We start from the raw sequence: 22,312 nt of genomic DNA, 5'->3' as shown, positions 1-22,312 counted from the left end.
GAAGGGCCACAAAGATGATGAAAGGACTGGAGCATCTCTCATATGAGGAAAGACTGAGAATGCTGAAACTGGTTAGCCTAGAGAAGAGAAGGCTAAGGGCAGGGATATTATTAATGTATATAAATACCTGAAGGGAGGGCGCAAAGATGACGGAGCCAGGCTCTTGTCAGTGGTGCCCAGTGACAGGATCAGAGGTAACTGGCACACAGTGAAACACAGGAGGTTCTTGTCTGATCATAAGGAAAGATTTTTTTTACCGTGAGGGTGACTGAGCACTGGAACAGGTTGCCCAGGGAGCTTGTGGAGTCTCCCTCCTTGGAGATATTCACAATCCATCTGGACATAGTCCTCGGTAACTGGCTCTAGGCGGCCCTGCTTGAGCAGGGGTGTTGGACCAGATGACCTCCAGAGGTCCCTTCCAACCTCAACCAACCTGCGATTCTCAGACATCTATAATCTCATCACTTCTTCAGAACAATAGTTTCTAACATTAAGAAAACTGATGGGCATTGCTGTAACCATTACCACCTTTTCATCCTATTCCTGGAATGCCTGTCAATGAATTGTTTTTTCAGTCCTTACGTTGCTTTAGGGATCCTGATGTACTCCTACCCCCTCAAATATTACTAATTCCATGCTGGGGCTTAAAGAAGAGAAGGCTATCAAGATCTGTAATACAGGATTTATTCCATACCACACTTTTAGTAGGACACCCCACTGAACATAAAATTAAGTTAAAGTCTTATTTCATCACAAGACTAATTTCAGAATTTCAATGTTCTTTAAGACTGTAAGAGTATGGTAACAATTTAGTTACACAAAGTTAACGCCATCATAAACTAGCACAAGCACTAAAGGCTGCTTGCACAATTCATATGCTCGCCACACCTGTTTACTGCAGGGGCATAAGCATGGGTGCTACCACGCAGTGAAACAGATCAGGGACTGTTCAGATTATCTTCAGATTTATTCTGCACCTACTGTAACTAAGGAGCAGATTCAAGTGATTTAACAGTAATGGCTCATTTTAGAGGATAACATTAACTTTCAAAAGGCATACGTATGATATCCAGAGACACAATCTTACAGAATTTGGGTTGCTTCTCTTGTTCAATAGCAGGGGTATTTGTACTGCTTTTGAATACATTTTAGTCAAACCTAGGTTTGCCCAACAGAAAGCTAACACACTAGGAATTAAGAAGGTTTTTACTACTTAAGAGATGAGACAACTGCTCATCAGTCAGGTTACCTGTTTTGTGTTTTGATGACCAGGTGAACAGTAAGTCCATCGTGAATCCCATGCTGAATCAAAGTATCTTGATCTTTTAAAATTTTTCCAGCAAATATCAAAACAAGCTGATCAGCGTGGGACTTGAAACGCTTAGAGATTTCTTCCTTGAACTAAACAAAAGTTTAATATTATATAGTTATGTAATTGAATACTGAACTATTAGGTTTTTTATAATTTCAGGAAGAACTATTTTGCTCATATTTATTATATTAATCCACTTGCACAATATGTTTCACTTTATACAACCTAGAAACACTTCACTAAGTTATCTCAACTTTCTTTTTATCCAAAGGAAGATAGGAAATCAAGTAATTCTTTTTCTGTACAATTAAAATGTTTCATATCTAGATCACTAAGTATATAGCTGGCAATAAAAAAAAATTGGCATCTGCTTAAAGACTACACCTTCATTTCAGCCAGGCACATACCCATGATGCAATAAATATGTAGTAGTACACATGCCATTGAAACCATCTGTTGCTGACATGCTGAGGATACAACAACACATGTTAATTCAGTCCACATTTGTGCAGGCACTGAAAGGAGCAGAATCCTTTCTTCTTGGACATATTACTGCTACCTTTCACATGTCAAAATGAACAATCCTTTCCATACAGTCAAAAATTATTTCTTAGGTGGCTCTGCTCTCTCATCCAACTCACAACAGCTACATGAAATGTCCTTCCAGCCCATGGCATTTCAGTTGACTGTGAAATCAAACCTTCATTAGAACAACTGAACCTGGAAAAGCAATTTTATTTCTTCCTTCCTTCTTAACCAATAACCAGCACATTATGCTTTGACTGACTTCTATAAAATAATGAATCTCAGTCAAAAAAGTACTCTCACAGAAGAAACAATTAGCTCACAAAATGTAAAAAGGCTAATATAAGAAAACTGAATCAATTTATTCAACATGACTAGTCAGTAGACTAAACATTTCTGAAAGGATCTCAGGCAGTTGGGAATCCCTCCAGAAGTTCACAGTATTTAACATTTTTCAAGTAGCATGATCAACTTAATTTTTAAAAAAATCCTATTCCAAACATCTTCGTGAACTTTCATAGAGGAACCCCAATTATTAATTATTTAATAGTAAGTAATTGCAAGATTATGAGTCAGTCACTATATTATACTCTGAAAGCGAGTCCCTAACCAAAAAGGTTTATAGTATAGAAAGAAATAACACAGAAAAAAAAAACACGAGCCTGAGACACAACAGAGGTAACAAAACTTTGTGCCTGGGTAAAGGTAATATTTGGTCAGTTAGAAGTCTGCTCACACAGAGTTGGTTCCAGTTCCCAGAGAAACATCTTTTAAGTCAACCTTTATACTAGTAACATTTAGACTTGCAACCATTTTAGGAAGCCATTTCTCACGGTTTAACCTCAGCCGGCAACCAAGTACCATGCAGCCACTCGCTCCCTCCCCCCCTCCCCCTCCCCCCCCCCTCAGAGGGATGGGGAGGAGAATCAGGGAAAAAAGGTAAAACTTGTGGGTTGAGATAAGAACAATTTACTAATTGAAATAAAGTAAATAATAATAATTGTAACAAAAAGAAGGGAGAAGGAGAGAGGTATAAAACCCAAAGGGAAAAGAAAAAACAAGTGATGCACAATACAACTGCTCACCACCCACTGACCAATGCCCAGCCAGTCCCCTAGCAGCAATCCTCCTGCCCAGGCCAATCCCCCCCTCCCAGTTTATATATTCAGCATGATGTCTCATGGTACAGAATACCTCTTTGGCTAGTTCAGGTCAGCTGTTCTAACTTGTATTCCCTCCCAATTTCTTGTACCCCTCTAGCCATCTTGCTGGCAAGGCCTGAGAAACTGAGAAGTCCTTGACTTAGTATAAACATTACCCAGCAACAACTAAAACCATCAGTGTGCTATCAACATTGTTCTCACACCAAATCCAAAACACAGCACTGCACCAGCTACTAAGAAGAAAATTAACTCCATCCCAGCTGAAACCAGAACACACATCTACAGCACACTTTTTGCTGAGGCGGAGGTTAGAGAATCATTTATGTATCTGTCCAAAAGAATTCTGAAAACCATTTTCAATACAAGTGTGGGGTTTTTTTGTTTTAAATTGTCAGTATCTAATATGATGCTTCTGAAAAAAGAAAATACCAAAAAAAGAATACAATTCAGTCTTCAGCATCATCCAATCTCTGCCAATACTGGAAAAATATTAGCCCTATGCTGAAGTTTGACACAAATCACTAGTGGTTGTATTGCAAAATAAAGTTGGGGAGGATGGAAGAGAAGACTTTTTATCATCCTCTGTGGGCAAAGATTCCTCTTCATTATTCTTCATCTCTCACTGTTAACCTTAACTAAAATGCAAGATCATTCCCCTGTAGCAAATGGGGGGGGGGGGGGGGGGGGGGGAACACACCCCAAATCTTTATTTAAATTCAAACAGCATAAGGACAAGAGTAATGACTACCAATTATATTCTTATTCCCCCAGGTCTTATCTGTGTAGCTTTTATAGGACTCCACCATTTTTACTGGTAACAAAGAGTTCAGGGAATGAGGTGCTCCAGTGCCATGGCAATGAAAACGGCATAGACTCTGGAAACTGTTAGATGTGAGCAGTGAAGACAACTAGCTCAATTTTCTTTACCCTAAATGGAACTTTAAGTGTCAAACCTGTACGCATCATCTCAGTGTCCAAATTAAACTTATGCAATTGACGGCAAATGAAGGGAAAGGAGACAACAATGCAAATTCATACACATTAAGGCAGTTGTGAGAAAAGAATCTTTGGAGTAGTTAAATCTTCAATTTGTACAACTGAACTAGATAACACTACCAGTAAATTAGATATAATGCTTTATAATGGCTTGGCACTTAAGGAAACAAGAAGCAGGTCAATTTCAAAGTCTTGCAGCTGGCTGGGAATGATGAACATTTCCATCTAATTCTCCTACTGCACTAACTCTTCCCTTTTTATTAACATGTAGATACTACAATGCTTTTAGCCAATTTGTTTTACTGTTCAAAAATTCAAGCTTGACTTCATTGCAATAGTAGTAGCCATTACAATATCACAAACATGTTCAGTTTTATTGAAACATTAAAAAGGGTTTGAAATTCTAGAAAAGTAATGTTTCTCCATACCTAGCACCTAATGTTCACAGAAGCCAGTTGATTGTACTGCTCTAGTAACTGAATACAATAACAATAATGTAAAAAGTCACATCAATTTTAGACATAATAGTTTGGGGCATCAGCGGGAATAAAACACAGGGGCATTAAGACAGAAACACAAGATTATCATGTAGATGGACAGAGGCCTAGTTTCCCTATGAAAAAAAAAAAAACATTAACTGAAATGAATTAATTCAAGGTCATAGTCTCCTAAAAGCATAAAAACTTGTCAATTTCACATGAATTAGAACAGATCTCAAACTAGTCTTGAAGGCCCTTGCCTGCATTACCATTTCACCTTCAGTTAACTTCTTTCTATTAAGAACTCGCCCCCCTCCCCATTTTTGGGTTTCTTTGCATGGTATTGGTTTGTTGGAGTTTGGTTTTTTTGTTTTTAAGGACAGGAACAGTATAGGGTTTTTACCCTGAGAATGTTTTTAGCAGCACTCCACCACTTGTTTACACACTCAATGATCTCCATACCAAATATCCTCAAGTTCACATGATCTTAAAACCCAATACTCTTAACAGAACTCTGCTCTTTTGTTCCACAGTAACAGAACAGGCACCACAAGTCAAGTTAGAACTTATTACATCTGCTCAACTTGACCACCCCGAAGGTTTTTGACATGCATAGGTGATTCAGTCTGTCAATGCATAGTTGGGGGGGGGAAGGAACAAAGAGAATCCAACTTGCACTCGTAGCTGAGAATTCTAGTAAACATTTTGTCATGAACAAAGCCAATATCTTTGTATACACATGAAGTAGAACAGCTGACTAAAAAGGAGACACTTCTGTACAGCCACTTTGCAGAGCAGATCCATACTTTAAACATTAGAAGAGTTCAGTTGGAAGTGACCTACAATGATCATCTAGTCCAACTGCCTGACCAAAAGTTAAAGCATGCTATTAAGGGTGTTGCCCAAATGCCTCTCAAACACCGACAGGCATGGGGCATGAATCACCTCTCTAGGAAGCCTGTTCCAGTGTTCGGCTGTGGATAACTGGCTAGCTGAAAAGGGTCACATAGACATAGTCCAGCTGGCTGAACAAAAATGCACATCGCTCTCAGCTTATCTGAAGTAAAGCAAAATACACTGTCTTTGGCTGTCCTTGTTACACAATAACAGGAAGATTGCGGTGGGAAAAGAATGTTGCAGGTGGGAACAGATAACTACAGAAGAGAAACTAGGGGCGGGCTTGGTATTTAGGCAACTAACCAATAATGAGCTTAACTTTTGTAATATGTATGAGCTAATTATAACAAGGCATAAGAGACAATAAACGAAGTCTGCTGATCACTCATATTGAGTGACTGTGTCTTCCCTCCGTCGCAACAAATGGCGCCCGAACAGGGACCCTAGAGAGGGCTGAACCTGCGAGCCACGGTTCGACGGAGATTCGGGTACCGGTCCTGAAAGCAGCGCAGGAGGCGGAAGGGCACAGTCCCCGCGCCCGGGAGCACCTACAGAGGGTCCCGCCGGCCACGCGTCGCCGGAGTCTCGCAAAGGCTGCAACAGCGCTGACGACGGTATGGAGAGACAAGCGACGTACGATTCGCTCATATGCTTTTTAGAAAAGCGGAGCGTTCGGGACATAGATTGTAAAAAGGCATTACCCGGGTTATTAGCGTATGGGATAGCATCCGGGTCCCCCGCGGCAGCGCGCAGCCCGGCAGGCCCCTTCCCGGCCGCGGTTTCTCTCCAAGGCGGCACCCCCCCCCCTCCGATCGGCGCCATGGCGATGCAAGCGGCCAAGCGAGCTGACATCTGGCTGCCCCCAGAGGTCAATCGGATCCTTTATATTCGGAACCTGCCGTATAAAATCACAGCGGAGGAAATGTATGATATCTTTGGGAAATACGGACCTATTCGACAAATCAGAGATGGAGACACTCCTGAAACAAGAGGAACAGCTTAAGCTCCTCAAGGAAAAATACGGAATTGATTACAATCCCACCAAAAAAAAAAAAAAAAAAGTGCTTCAGATGTCCCCTACAAGAAATGGGTTTCTGCCTTGAACTAGCAAACATCTCTGTGCTTAAAGAGAAGCCTTTTTGCCTTGATGGAGATAATTTATTCTGTATTCTGTATTTATGCTGTATTCTGAATGTGGAAATTGGTTGGGACTAGGAGGCTGGCTTAAAGGCATTTTGCAAACGGGATTATTATTTTTGATCATTATTGTAATAATAGTTTTTTGATCAAAACCAGCCAAAATTATTTGTAAGCATTAGGCATATCTGGAAGAGAATGCCTTTATTTGAATCAGCAGTTAAGGTGTAGTTTAGTCTGATGCTGTGGTTTTATCTGCTTCTGGTGAATTTTTGAAGTGATGAAATCAGAGATACAAGGTATACTAAGAATTATGAGGTAATAAGGTAATAATCTAAGTAAGGGTGCTGTCTTTTATATCTACAAGTGCAACATGCTTTTATGTAGCAGAGAGAAACTTTGACAATAATGTTGCTTGAGCGAGATGTGCATGTGACAACTTGGGAAAAGGGATATCACAACTGGAGTGCAACAGTGTTTCTATGTCTGGCAGAGTGAAATCTTTCAAGACCTGAGTTTAGACAGTCTAAAATAAATTGTTAGTATTCAGAAAACCCATCTTAAGCCTCTTTTGCTTACATAGTGTTATGGAAGTCAACTGCTATTGTAGAGAATTAATGATTTTTTAATACATATTAACAAATACTACTATTTTACCTTGAGGCAGTTGAGTGAGAAATACTCACGTGTAGCATTTGAGGGAATGTCAGCATAAATCGCACTTACAGTAAGACTGCATTTTTAATTACTGTACTCGTTAAGATTCGATGATGCCATAAGGCTAAGGCCTTTTATCACAGATCGGTTCTGAACTAAAAGGTGTGTGCACATGTAGATATGCACATCTGTGTTATTTTCCTTAATTGGCTACAAAATAATATAATTAGGTTGGGGACTAGATCTTGGGAATTTGTCTATTATACTTCTGTTTGTTAAGGAACGTGCATAACACACAGCACCCATGTAGGCTTGGCTTGTGGCACAGTTGTCAAATTTAGCATAGACATTCAGACAGATAAGCAACGTACTCTTCTTGTGTGTATCACCTACAAGCCATTATGGCTTAGTGTGTAAATCTGTATGTAACTATTGAAAAATCCCCTTATGAATGTATATAGCTCAGAACTAATTTTTTCCCTTTGTTAATTCTTTGATATCAATGAGGTATTCTTCAGAAAATGTATGGACTGGTCGGTTGCCTAAGGGCAGTTGTTATTTGGACAGAAAATTGTTAATGGTCAGGGACTTTCCACTAAAATATTTGCAAATATTCCTAGTCAAACATCAGTTTGGTTTCTTTTTGGGTTTTGAGCTTGCATTAGTCCATGTTCAGAACTTTAAAATTACCTTTGAATTTTTTAAACTTTTTATATCACTGGAACAGAAAGAGCATCTAAATTAAAGCTTCAAGCTAACTTTATTTTTCAAGTATTTCAGGAATTATACTTCTGAACTGAGATTTTATAAGTTGGCTGTGTATTTTCCTGTGTTAAAACGCTGTTATTGAAAATGGTCAACCAGGCCTATGTCGCCCAAAATAAAAACAGGGGAATTGTGGATAACTGGCTAGCTGAAAAGGGTCACATAGACATAGTCCAGCTGGCTGGACAAAAATGCACATCCCTCTCAGCTTATCTGAAGTAAAGCAAAATACACTGTCTTTGGCTGTCCTTGTTACACAATAACAGGAAGATTGCGGTGGGAAAAGAATGTTGCAGGTGGGAACAGATAACTACAGAAGAGAAACTAGGGGCGGGCTTGGTATTTAGGCAACTAACCAATAATGAGCTTAACTTTTGTAATATGTATGAGCTAATTATAAGAAGGCATAAAAGGTGACTGTAAGAGACAATAAACGAAGTCTGCTGATCACTCATATTGAGTGACTGTGTCTTCCCTCCGTTGCAACATTTGGCCACCTTCTTTTTAAATAAATGTTTCCTAATATCAAGTCTGAACCTCCCCTGATACAACTTTGAACCATTCCTACGTGTTCTGTCGCTGGATACCAGGGATCAGCACCTCCCACTCCACTTCCCCTCCTCAAGAAGCTGTAGAGAGCAATGAGGTTGCCCTTCAGCCTCCTTTTCTCTAAACCAGACAAACCCAGAGTCCTTAGCTTCTCCTCATAGGATATGCCTTCCATTTAGTTAATGTTAACTTGTTACCATCTGATAAGTTGGCACAGGAAGGTCCCATTAAAAAAAAAGTTATCCTAGGTAAAGTAGAAAATCTTAAAATCCAAACTGTCATCTTTTGACGTTACCGCCATATAATGATTCAAGATCTTAGTACTAACTCAAAGCATGCCAACAAAAACAGCAACTATACTAGCATTAATGCCCATTCACATGACACAGTGCTGTGAAAGAAAACAAAAGTAAGAGATACTTTCCAATTCCTCTCAACCTTGGTTTAATATAAAACACATTTTAAAAAAAAGTTATATTAACAGTCCTAAAGAGGCCTCAAGGAATTAAACATCCAACTCCAACTGAAAACCAATGTAAAACAGGCTCCTAAAACTGTGACTGCTTTGAAAAATATTATCTAGATGACAAAAACAAGCAACAAGATTGTTGACGCTTTCCAAACCAAACTGTTTTGAACACAGGACAGGGCTTTAGACACTGCCTATGGTTTACAACAAATGAAGCATAGCTAGAAAGCTCACCCAGATAATGCTTCTATAAAAGCCTTTTCAGTCTTTCATGACTTGTCAATTACTATCTTCCTGTGCTTAGAAGTTAGTCCTTGCCAATTATGCACGCTAATCACACAACCAAATTGTTTCCTCAAATCTCCATAATCAAAACAAATCTCTCTATATAAAAAGTTATTTCAAAAAACAAATTCAAATTCTTGATGAGTTTACAAAGCTAGTAGTCCAGAAGAAAACACTGAGGTAGTGTTTTCTAGTGAAAAGAGGACTTACGTTCTAGCCAGTTCTATTCCTTCCAGACAACCTTCAGCAAACCACTCCAGTCCTCTATACTTTGACTTCAGAAGAGGAATTAGCAACACTTCCTTTCCCTGTAAAAGAACCTCACAAACTACAGATAGAAACTGAGCAAATTAATCTGGAACAATTCATTTAGATTGGAAAGGGATACAAAAAGGATTATGTATAGATAGCAATTCTTGCAGTACAGCTGTGTTTTGATAACCTACTACTGTATTGGGTTTGCATGGCAAGGTTTTGGTAGCAGATGGAGTTACAGGGGTGGCTTCTGTGAGAAGATGCCAGAAGCTTCCCCTATGCCAAATAGAGCTAGTGCCAGCTGGCTCCAAGATGGACCTGCTGCTGGCCAAAGCTGAGCCAGTCAGTGACAGTGGTAACACCTCTGTGACAACATACTTAAGGAGTAAAAACTGCTGCACAACAACAGCTGGGAGACAGGAGTGAGAATAAGTGAGAGCAACAACTATGCAGACACCAACGTCAGTGAAGAAGGGGGAGGAGGTGTTCCAGAACCTGGAGCAGAGATTCCCCTGCAGCCTGCGGTGAGGACCATGGTGAGGCAGGCTGTCCCCTGCAGCCCATGGAAGTTAACAGTGGAGCAGATAGCCACCTGCAGCCCATGGAGGACCCCACACCAGAGCAGGTGAATGCACCCGAAGGAGGCTGTGACACTGTGGAGAGCCCATACTGGAACAGGCTCCTGGCAGGCCCTGTGGCCCTGCAAGGGAAGCCACACTGGAGCAGTCCATTCCTGAAGGACTGCACCCCGTGGGACAGACCCACACTGGAGCAGTTCATGAAGAACTGCAGCCCATGGGAAGGGCCCATATTGGAAAAGCTCACAGAGAACTGTCTCCCATGGGTGGGACCCCATGCTGGAGCAGGGGAAGAGTGTAAGGAGGAAGGAACAGCAGAGGCAACTGTGATGAACTGACTGCAACCCCCATTCCCCTTTCCCCTGCACCGCTGGGGGGGGGGGGGAGGAGACAGAGAATTCAGGAATGAAGTTGAGCTTGGGAAGAAGGGAAGGGTGGAGGGAAGATGTTTTAAGATTTGGTTTTATTTCTCATTTTATTACAAATCAAATTGGAGTAGGATATTAATTTCCAAGTCAAGTCTGTTTTGCCTGTAATGATAACTGCTGAGTGGTCTCCCTGTCCTTATCTCAACCCATGAACCTTTTGTTATATTTTCTTTCATGTGCAGTTAAGTAGGGGAGATGGAATGGCTTGGTGGGCACCTCACAGCCAGCCAGGGTCAACCCACTACAACAATCCTTACACTGAAACATCAAAGTGAAACTCACTCTGCATAAAAGTATCTGCAAAAAAGAGACTTTAGAGTATTATTTAAATAAAAGTATTCATATTTTATTATACCTGCCAATCAGAAAACATTTGCCAAGTACCTCTGTTAGATAGATGCATCTTGAAAATATCAGCTAAGTCAACTGTCAGGGAAGTCAACATACTTTCTTCTGAAGGTTTCTATGCTATCAAACAGCAAATTACCATTGTTCTAAATAACTTTTCATAGAGTTTCCAAACTCTGAGAAAAAGAAAATTACTTAAGTGTTGAATAGTTAATCAAACAGGGTTTCTTTATTTCAAAGAAGTGTGAATAATCAGAGCATATTACAAGGTTGACTCCATAAACAGTCACACAGATGTATCTATGATGTGCTTCAGTGCACTGAGACATAAGACAGAGAAAAAACCAATGCTTTAACTTTGGTATTAAACAATTCATGCACTTATGTTCCTTTAGTGCCAACAGAAAGCTAGATCGTAATACTGAAAAAGTAGTACAGATTGGACTATATTAATTCCAACCTCTTTTGATCATACTGTTTAATAATCCCTGGACTACAGGGAAGACAGAACTGGTTATGTTAAAAGAACTGAAATTAAGCTGCCCTTATGAAATAGAGCATTATAAGAAATATTAAAAGCATACAGAAGTTAGGAAAGACATTCCACTATCAAATCACCCAATGCTCTCCTTAACATGTATACATATATGCCAAACACTGCCAACTTGTGATTGTGAAAACCAGGCACAAATCTGAAACACTGGGTTTATGGATTTAAAGTTTCAACAATAATATTTATTCAAATTTTAAACAAAGAACTCCAACCAGATGTCCACTTGTCAACCAACAGAATCCCAACACAATCCAGTGTGTTATCGATTTGTTAATAAGTTAAGATTGATTGACTTTGATTAATTGATTTTATAAAATCATTTAATAAAATTAAAATATAGAAGGATTAGAAAAATTTTTAAATGAAACTTATAGCTGCACAGTAAAAGCTGTTATGAGATCTTCTGTACATCCTGTACCAAGGCTAGAAGAAGGGGCTGGAACCATTGTTAAAACTTAGGTAATAACTCTAGGGTTTGAAAGGTTTCTTTGTATTTAACCAGTCTTCTGTATGTAGAGGTGTATTGAAATGTCAGAATATGAGATTAATGGGAACTGGGGAGAGTCGACTGGAACAGCTTGTAGGTGCCTGCCAAGAAATCGTGAACTTTAATAAAAGGTAATTCCGGCAGGGGGAGATCGCGACCACCGACTCATATACCACCTACCCAAATCGTACCCTAGACCCATTTCTAGACCTTTCTAAGCTCTACTGTGCATAATAGGATATAGGAGGAGAATATGTTAAATGATTTATGGGAAATATTATGATTATGCATGAATATGTATGAATAAGTTCTATATATGGAATCTGATTTTGGGACCTGGCGCGCGTTGATCGTGAGAGGACTCGCTCACGCACCCGGCCGTTAATAAAGAAGTGTCTGCTTATCTACATCACATTGGTGTCGATAAGTTCTTCATTCCGAGATTTCGGTAACAAGTAGGTGAGTTTGTTTATAATTCTGTAGTACAGAAAGCACAACTTTCAGGTATATTATCAGCATGTATATTTTTAAACTAATTATCTATTACTACTGAAAACTATATTCTTCACTGACCAAAGGTTGACCTTAAATCAAAATAGAGAAAAAAATAAACTGTTTTCTATGGTTATATGAACTAAACTTAATTTCCTTAACTTTTCCAAACAGACATTACCCTGACATTTTCAGATAATCATAGAACTGACAATAATTCTCTGCAAGAACTGCAGGCTTTTAAAATTAACAGCACATATTTGCCATATCCAGTTAGCCTAATAATTAAAAATATAAAGCAATCTGTTTTTCTCTAAGAGTTACAGTGTTCACAAAATACATAATTTGATATCTTAAAGTCTGCATACATGCTGGTGGATAGTAACTGTGAATCAATTACAATAACATCTTGAACTCTGTTAATGTTGCTATGTTGGCATTCCAAGAATGCCTACAGGGTAAACAGACTAAATTAAGAAAGTAAAATTGCTTTTAATGGAACCTGTTCCAACATCTCATCACTCAAAGAATTCAAGTCATTCACTAAAGAGACAGTAATGCATGAGTAGTCTGTAACATGACTGTTCACTCTGTGTATACAAGTCCTACCAAAAGGCACTGTTAACTCAAGCCCACAGAACCCACAAAATAAAGGAAAACAAACAAAGAAACCCCAGACAGAGCTAACTGATCTAAAGTCTCCGGTGTATTGGGATTTCAAATCAGCCAACTTGTAGGTATTCATCTTTACCTACCACGAATAGAAAGAAGTCTTTGTACACCAGTGTATGGGCCTGCAAGTTCAGTATCATACAAAGTCAAGAAAGCAAATATTTGATCCTTGTCCTAATACTGAGCCAAGCTGTGCTCAGCATAATCAAATAAGTTCCATGGAAAATAAAGACAGATGGTTGACACAGTCAACTCACCTCCCAGAGCAGTTTGGTTCTTGAGGGTTATTTTCCATTCTAACCTACATACTGCCTGTTCTTAGAGGCACAACATAGGATCAGCAATAACAAACCCTATGTTACTGAACTCTTCTAACACAGAAAAATTTTCCTCAACTTTGGATTGTTGCAAACCTGACTTACATCAATGTAGCAACATTAAATACACTTTGCATAGCCCTAAATTTAGCTCAAATAAACAAAAATTTAGATAAAAGTCTTAGGGTTTTGTTTTGGCTGTATTCTGAACTGACTGTAAACAAAACCAAGTCCTAATATTAGCTACAGGAACACACAGCAAAATAAAAGCTATTCCTCCCCTCCTAGGACTTCAGGCCTCCCCTCCCTTCAATAGGGGGGACATTGTCCACTTGCCTATACCAACAGAACCACCCACTTGCTGATCTCATATGCATTTGAACAGATGCTCTTTTTTTCATTTATTTGAGGCTAACCTATTTCTAGAGCCAGCCCTGAAAATATCACATCTATTGTTATTATGTTACATAATGCTTATTATTAACAACTAATTTTGACAGTTTAAGAAAAACAGCCAATACTAGTCACGCTACAGTCTGGTATAGTTTTTTCTACTAGCTGTAACTTTGTCCAGGAATCAAAGCAAATGGCAGACCCAAGGGGGGGGGGGGGGGGGGGCAGCAGCAGCAGCCTTACTTCATAGGAAGATTCAACTGCAAATCTAATCTGTTAACATCAGCTCAAAGGGATACCAAGACAATATTTAAAGTTTAAAATATCTATAGATGAAGACAACATTTTAAAGCAGTGTGTTCTATTAATCACTTAAATTGTTATGGTTGTTTTCAGTAAAAATTTATGGGTTTATTAGCTTGTATAACTTTCAGGTTTTAAGACAACCATCTACTAGAAAAATCTGATATTCCCATCAGGACTCATATTTGAAATCACGTTGTTAAAAGTTAGATATATTACAAATTCACATCTTAAATGAGTTTTCTTATAATTACAGAAGTCCCCAATATTATTGCAATCAAACTGCTTTTCAGGACAAATGTGATCCTTAAATTAGAGCCAGCATGTTTTTTAAAAAACAAAACGCAAATACAAATAATTTTACGACTAGGTGGCGCAAGAGTCTGTTAAATGTATAGAGCGAGCACCCTGGCTAGATCACTCAGAGCTTTTTAACTCACGTTTTGCATTTCCCCTCTGAAAACATGAGTCAGAAGACACATCAGCAACTAATGATTTAAAGCTCCATTTCTATACATCAGTTGTACTCTTAAACATGTAACCTTTTTTTGGTGAGGTTTGCAGTTACCAACTGCACAAAAAAATAACATGATAACAAGTAGCATACATTGCATTTCAGAGAAATTTTATAGAAAATGAAGTAAGCTCTGAATCTCCTTCAGGGAACTTCACCTTTTCAAGTATTTTAGCATAACAATATCTACATCCTTCACAAGTAGGAGAGACTGGCTTTATAGATATCTACCTTATGCTTTGACCACACCTTTCCTATGATTTGTAGCCTCCTAATCTAAACAAATTAAGTCCTGGAAAATACTCACGTGGAAGGCCTCCAAAAAACCTGAAGTGCTGCAGGAAATCGTGTCAATGATTCAGTAGGTGCTACTGTTTCTCTTGAACCAAAGACAATGAGATACTAACTTTCATAAAGTCTTAGAACAAAGGCCCTAACAATTCAGTTATCAAACACTAGTACGCTGAAGCACAGCAGAAGCTGTACTTTGTTTTTAGTGGAAACTTTATACAGTCTAAAGACGTGGCTTTTCTAAAATTAAGAGATCTTTGCCATAGCCTACTTGCTGTTTCTAAAGCCAATTTTAGATTAAAATAATTATTGGCACTATAGCACTGCCACGTAGGTGATTGCATATGCTTTCTACAGTTGTACTAGCTAGCCAGCAAGCCTCCTACTGTCAGACTGAGTCAGCTCGGCAGGGCAATTCAGAATTACGAAACGAGCTACGTCCACCTCCCAGGCCGGCTCTCAGCATCCTAACTGGGAGGAGCCGCGGAGGAGACGATGCAGGTTTCTTCAACACTCCCGATAGCCTCAGTTAGCAGCAGCCCCCCACAAAGCCAAGGCAGCCCTAATACTCGCCCAACAGCGCCGAGAACAGCTCGGATAAGCGGAAACTACTTTGTCATCACGAAGGGCCCTTACCCTCCAGCGTGGGAGACGGAAACCACAGGCCAGGCCTCTTCCCCCTGGCTGCACTCCCCACCCCCAACCCCTCACCCCCAACCCCTCACCTGCTGGATGCTGCTAGTCTCAGGCACAGCGAACTCTTCCTTCTCCTTGGGAGTCTTCACCGTGATTTTGATGATCCGCGGCTCAGCAACAGCGAAGCCCTGAGCGGAGGACTCAGAGGAGCTGTGAGCCCCCGCGGAACTCTCCGCACTCTCCGACATGGCGGGTGGAGCCTGACTCCAAACGAGTCCTCCACGTCACAGGCTCACTCCCAGAGGCGGACAAAAACAACCCAGCTCACCCGCGGCACGCACTGATGACGTCCTGGACCGGGGAAGTTACTAGAAAGGGGGAAGCTGTCTCCCTGGGCGTGGGTTCGTTTTCGGCGCGCTTGCGCGCTACGAGTGGTAGTTTGAAGATTTAAAATCTTAGAAAGCGACAGTGACAAATAGTTCCTTAAACTGTCATACGGAAGTTTTAAGTTTCTTTTCAGATATAGTCGGGTGACTTCAGTACTCTGAAGTTACAATACACTAAAAGTTTTATGAGTTTTACAATATTAAACTGTTGATGTCCTATATATAATGATGTTATTACCTGCATATAATATAATGCACAATGATATTGTATGAAGTAACAAAGCTGTACCATGACCTGTATGACTTTCATGTTAAAAAGGGAGGAAGAAAAATTATATACAGCTTCTGAGCCTATGTAAAGAGAGATTGTAAAATTGCCTTTTGCTTCTAGGTTACTTGCTTAGCATCAGCTTAAGGGTAAGGTAAAACTTTAATATCTCAAATAACCTTTTACTATAAAAATAGAATTACAGTGGAAGCATTTCATAGCTGGGAATCAGATTTTCCTCAACCTTGGACCAAAAAAGAGAAAACACACACACACCATACCACCTCCCTTAATCCATAATTAAATTTAGTATCACCATATTAGGCCCTTTCCCAAAACATTAGTGATTTTCCTATCCATCAGATAGGAAATTCCAGAATCCTATCCCTGTTTTAATATCAAATACATGGATGGCTTCAAAATCTAGAGTCAAATGTCTTTTCTTCCTTATCCTTAAGTTATCCTGGAATTACCCTTTCCTAGTGTAGTCTGATTCATCAAGTGATTTGTTGGCTTGGTCTACTATTGGGATAATTTCTCAGAAACTATTTAAATTAGTTCAGTAAATTTTTACTAAACCAATTAAAAATGTGTTAAAAGCATTTAAAACTGGAATAGTGAAAAATGGCTGTTTTGCTGATTGACTGGATACCAAGCAAAAAAGAATTCCAAATCAAATATAAGAATAAATGCAGTTTATTATATTACACTATAATAAAGGAAAAATAGCATGCAATATATATGGCTTCACTCCAAATCAATATTGTCCGCCTTGTAAATGTAAAGGTAACCCTTTTAAAATATCAATTCCAATAATATATTCAGGGATTGGGACAATCGTAACTGGATAGGTTCTTTTTCACAAATTTCCTATTTTCATTTCAATTTTAGTTTGAACAGCTTCAATTTGTTTCCCTCCTAATCCAGTAATAACAACTTTTTGACCTTTAAATTGCTTTGGATTTCCATAAATTAGAGAGGCCTCTGCTCCAGTATCTACAAGGGCTCTAACTTGTTGGGGGATTGATTTTTCCAATAAATTTGCAACTCCACATGTGGGCGACTGTCTTTTTTAACCCACCCTTGTATCGGAGCTTGGCCCTCCTTTCAATCCATCTTTAACTCTTTTAATTGTCAACGGAGGGTTTTAGCGCCATGCCAGGGATACAGATCATCAAACTGCCCCCAATCCTCCCTGTCCCCTGGAATGTTTGACCCTCCAGTGGGGGGCCCTCCAGCTGGGGAGTGGGGCATCCTGTCGAGGTTCAAGAGGTGGTGCAGAAGGCTGAGCTGCATCCTCTGGTGACTCTACAAACCTTTGCTGGCTATAACTATTTAGTTTCTTATTTGGTCTGTCTGATCCTCGCTGTTTATATAACCTCCGCATCTCATTCGTAGGAATTCCATCAATCTTATCTCGAGTCACCCCATCCTTTAACAAGGCAGCAAACATTCCTCTCCCTGAAATCCTATTATTTCCATCTTTATTTTCATTTCTGTCACCACACCCTGCATTTTGCTCTGGACCCCATTCTCCTAAATCTCCCAGTTGTACCTTCTCAATTACTTCTACTATGTGGCTTCCAGTCTCATTTATTAAAAGAGTAATAATGACATTCTTATATGCAGGTGGAGCAGTTTTGATTATTTTATTTCTAATAGGTGCAGTTAACCCAGTCTGTATCATCATGTCAGCATCTCCTAAAAAAATAGCAGTTTTCATTCCTTCCTCTTTAAGACACTATATGCAATCTCATAATGTGTACCAGGGGCAATCTCCTCCTGGAAAATCCCCCTCCATGGGGTATTTGCAGTTGCAACCCACAGCTGCCAAGGCTAACAAATTAGTGTCTCCCTGAAAATGATTTTGAAAAACATCTTGCACAAAAGAATCAGAACTCAACATTACAAACTTCTTGCTATCCACAGCATCCAATGCAATTCCAGATGCTCCTAAGTCATACATCCGCACCATCCAAGTGAGCAAAGATTCCCCTGCTTTCTGCTGGAATTGTTCAATCACATCATTAATTTCATGTTGGGTATAATCCTCAATTACATCACGTCTCACTTGCTGTCTGTCCAGCCCTGGTTCTGATTTTCTCTTAACTATAGATTTTATCTCTACATCCTCAGAAACAAATTCTCCCCCTACACTTGCATCTGAATCAGTTGAGTCCCATATATCACCATCCCACTTGTCAAGATCCAATTGTGTTCCTGCTTCAGCAATAACTGTGCACACCTTTTTCATATACACCCTACCCTCTGCTTACAATACTTATACTGAGCAACCCTAACAGCTACCTTCTCCACCACAGTCTGATAAGTATCCAACTTATATGTCAACAAATGATTCTGGCACTGTAACAGGACCACCTTACTTTGCAAATCACATATTTGTTTCTCTACACAAATCTGCTCTTGCTGCTGACACCTTTTCCTATAAGCAGTTATAAAATCCATCCACGCTGTCCTAATGTGGCCACTTCCCCCCCTTTTTCAACAGGTATCTTTTGCATACATCTTAGCACATCAAGGGGTTCTGCTTCTCTCAGACATGAAACCCAACTTTCACACAGTCCAGCACAATGAGACCACTCAGTGGCCAAAGTATGAAAAGGCAATTGCTCCCACCTGGGAATATCAATCGTTGCACTAGCAACAAAGTAGCCTTTTTTTTCTTAAGTAGAGACATTTTCACTTCGTATTTAATGATGAAAGATGTGCCACTTATCTAAAGATGTTTATCTAAAAGTTGGGAAACGTCCAAAGACCCTTATTGTTGACATAAAGGATGTACTAATTGCTAATCCCTTGGATTTTTGTTATCTTTAAGAAGGCCATCTGGTCCTAAATTCTTGTTGTCTATGCCACGTGGCAAAGACAAGGACTTTAAATCATGGTCACTAGTTTAGCAAGGAACAGTCTGTGCAGAGACAAAGAGGTAAAAAGTTCAATGGAGGAAGACTCCCGATCTTCATCCTGAAGACCCCCAGATGACCACTCCTCAAGGATATTGCGCAGGTGCGAGATATGTGAATGAGTTCCCGGAATTGTAATTAATATGTAAACGATTTCCCGGAAAATTAATAAATAGACATGAGTAGCCTGTATAAAGAAGAGACTGAAAAGTCCCCTCGGTGTGCATGACTTTGGTGGAGCGATCCCCCATGCACCCAGCGCTGCCGAATAAAGATAACCTCTGCTCACTCATATATTGGTAAAGTGATTCTTCAAATCAGTATCCTGCCGGCTACACCAATTTTATGTTGTTCTGATTGACTGGATACCAAACAAAAATGAATTCCAAATCAAATATAAGGATAAATAAGTTTATTATATTACACTATAATAAAGGAAAAATAGCATGCAATATGATAAAAGGAAACAGTACTAGTTATTATGCACAATATGATAAATGAGCAATAGGAGCGAAGCATCAGATCATTACTGCAAAGCGTTTCAGAGACAGAAAAGGAGACATCACCAATTACCACCTTAACATCACCCAGGCCCACACTTTGGCTGGGAAGCCCTGTTGCAACCGGTGCCAGGAGTCTCTCGGTAACTGGGAAAATTACTGCACGGTGCGTCCATCCATAGGTGAGGCTTCTGGCCCAGTCCTGGAGCTTGCCCACCTTTATACTCAGTGAAAACCAGGAATAGTTTACACACCTGGCATATGCAAACTGTTAGGTTTAGGCTAAGTGCAGGCGTGCAATATCTCATTATTTGTAAGGTTCACACACACCAGGGGCATTGGCCAGATGTCCAAGCATGGTGGAGTTACCATCATGACGCATCTGCACACAATATTGATTGTCTGGATGTTCCTGCTCATTTCTTGCTTGTTCGGGGGGGGGGGGGGGGGGGGGCTCAAGACAAACAGCACCTGCTCATTAAAGTTGTCCTTGAGCTTCCTGAGCTCCCTGTCCAAGTTAAAGGATCCCTAATTAAAGACAAAGGCTTTTTCATAAGCAGTAATCAATTTAATAAATTCTCACCACAATGGCTAAAGCCTATCCCAAGTTTTATCTGTCCTAGAGCTTCAATTTGTTACAGTAAAATTATTTCAGGTATATTTAACCACTGAGCCTTTCCTTAATCATGCTGTTTCCTTTTCCACACGTTAGAACTTGACCCTACAAAGTGTTAAATTCTGATCCAGCAAAGCACTTTGACAAATGCTAGTGATACCTTGCCCTATTGACTGGCAGAATGAGGGCCATTATGGAATAACATATTGCACTGCACTCAAGTAGTGATTTCAAGCAGAAATCAAACATATCAAAGAACAAGATGTTCCTCATTCATGGCTTAGTTTATGTGCTAATTTATGCTGACTATATAATTTTACACTGCTGTATGTTATTATTACTTGGAGTACAGTTTGTACTGAAATAGCACAAATTCTACCTGCTTTAATGTAGTGGAGATTTACAAATTTTCATGTTTACAAGTCAGGTGAGAGAATTAATCATCTCTGTTATTTACTGAGAATAGCTGAGGGATAAAGAGTACAAATTCATATAAAAGAATAACTTGGAAATCATAAAAAGCCCTTAATTAAGCAAAGAGGAGGTTTTAATGGTAGTTTTATCATCTTAATTTTAGTACAGATAAAATGGAAAAGAGAGTTTATTTGCCAATACTGAAAGTGTCAAGTCAGAAAATACCCATGACAACATGCTTGTGTGTTCAAATTTAGATAGTTCATAATACAGCTTATACACAGTGCATAGAAAATTAAAATGATCCAGCAAAGGATTTTGAGTTCTTACTCCTGTGGTGATGCAGGTTGAGGCGGACTGAAAAACACTATGTCTGCATGGCTGGGTTTGGACAAAATGGCCTTTATTGTTTATACAAATTATTTATATATCTTAGACAGTGCATGTGTCAGACCCTGATAGGCTTTTGTGTCCTTCTTCTTGCTTGCTATTTACTGTTACTGTAGGTGCCCGTATGCTGCGGTTCTAAGTTCCAGTTCTTCACATCCTGTTCACATACCTGACAATTTGTGGCTGTCTTAAAGGTACACGGATAAGTCTTTGAAGTCAACTAACTCGTCTGCAGACCCCAACATACTCCTCCATAGACTGTTTTTATTTTGAAGAAGATCTTTTCACTTTTCATTTCTTTACTCTTGGTTTTACTTTTTTCCCCCACTTCCTTCCTTCCTCCTGTGCTTTTATTTCCTCTTTCTATAATCTATTATGATAGACGTGGACAGGGTAATCTTGTTTATATGTAAAAATTGGGGGAACAAGAGGCTGGAGAGCAGCCCTGTGGAAAGACATCTGGGGGTTTGGGTTGATGGCAAGTTGAATATGAGTCAACAGTTTGCACTGGCAGCCAAAAGGGCCAACCGCGCTCTGGGGTGCATCAAGTACAGCGTAGCTAGCTGGTAGAGGGAGGTGATTGTCCCACCCTACAATGAACTGGTGTGGCCCCACCTCAAGTACTGTGTGCAGTTTTGGGCGCCTCAATATAAGAAGGACATCAAACTATTAGAGCATGTCCAGAGGAGGGCAACCAAGACGGTGAAAGGTCTCGAGGGCAAGATTTACAAGGAGTGGCTGAGTTCACTTGGTTTGTTCAGCTTAGAGAAAGCTGAGGGGTGACCTCATCACAGACTACAACTTCCTCAAGAGGGGAAGCGGAGGGGGAGGTGCTGATTTCTCTCTGGTGACCAGTGATAGGACACAAGGAAATGGAATGAAGCTGTGCCAGGGGAAGTTCAGATTGGACATTAGGAAAAGGTTCTTCACTGAGAGGGTGGTCGGTCACTGGAACAGGCTCCCCAGGGAAGTGGTCATGGCACCAAGCTTGTCAGAGTTCAAGAGGTGTCTGGACGATGCTCTTAGTCATGGTTTAGTTTTAGGCAGTCCCGCAAGGAGCAGGGAATTGAACTCAATGATCCTTATGGGTCCTTTCCAACTTGAGATATTCTATGATTCTATGATTTGCACAGCTTTTCTGTATCAACTTCTGATCCTAAAGAATATAATTCAGAATAAGTTTGATATCAGAGACAGTAGTTTAATTTTTATACCATTCCTTTTTCCTCACCTGGAATTACAGCATCTACTGAAGCAGTTCAGCTTTTTTATGTACAGATGAGTAACTTTATACAGTACAAAGTGCTTATTAA

The 22,312-nt window shown here is 39.8% G+C and overlaps 1 protein-coding gene across 4 annotated transcripts in view; it reads right to left on the bottom strand.

Annotated features, from left to right (window-relative positions):
* LOC129783225 (ubiquilin-1-like) overlaps positions 1-15,835 on the bottom strand; it is a 38,768-nt gene extending 22,933 nt beyond the window's left edge. For 2 of the 4 annotated variants that reach the window (XM_055793112.1, XM_055793111.1), the window contains exons 1-2: positions 15,591-15,813; positions 1,250-1,401 (exon numbers count right to left, since the gene is read on the bottom strand). In XM_055793112.1, the coding sequence (XP_055649087.1) occupies positions 1,250-1,401; positions 15,591-15,749 (311 nt within the window). In that variant the 5' untranslated portion in view covers positions 15,750-15,813. Of the gene's footprint in view, positions 1-127; positions 231-1,249; positions 1,402-15,590 lie in introns of those variants that run through there. The other 2 variants (XM_055793110.1, XM_055793113.1) reach the window with 2 other exon arrangements.
* Between the last annotated feature and the right edge of the window lie 6,477 nt (positions 15,836-22,312).

The sequence above is a fragment of the Falco peregrinus genome, chromosome W, assembly GCF_023634155.1.
Source record: "Falco peregrinus isolate bFalPer1 chromosome W, bFalPer1.pri, whole genome shotgun sequence".
Lineage (NCBI taxonomy): Eukaryota > Metazoa > Chordata > Aves > Falconiformes > Falconidae > Falco > Falco peregrinus.
The sequence above is the reverse complement of the archived record's forward strand: the minus strand, read 5'-3'. Positions and strand labels throughout refer to the sequence as shown.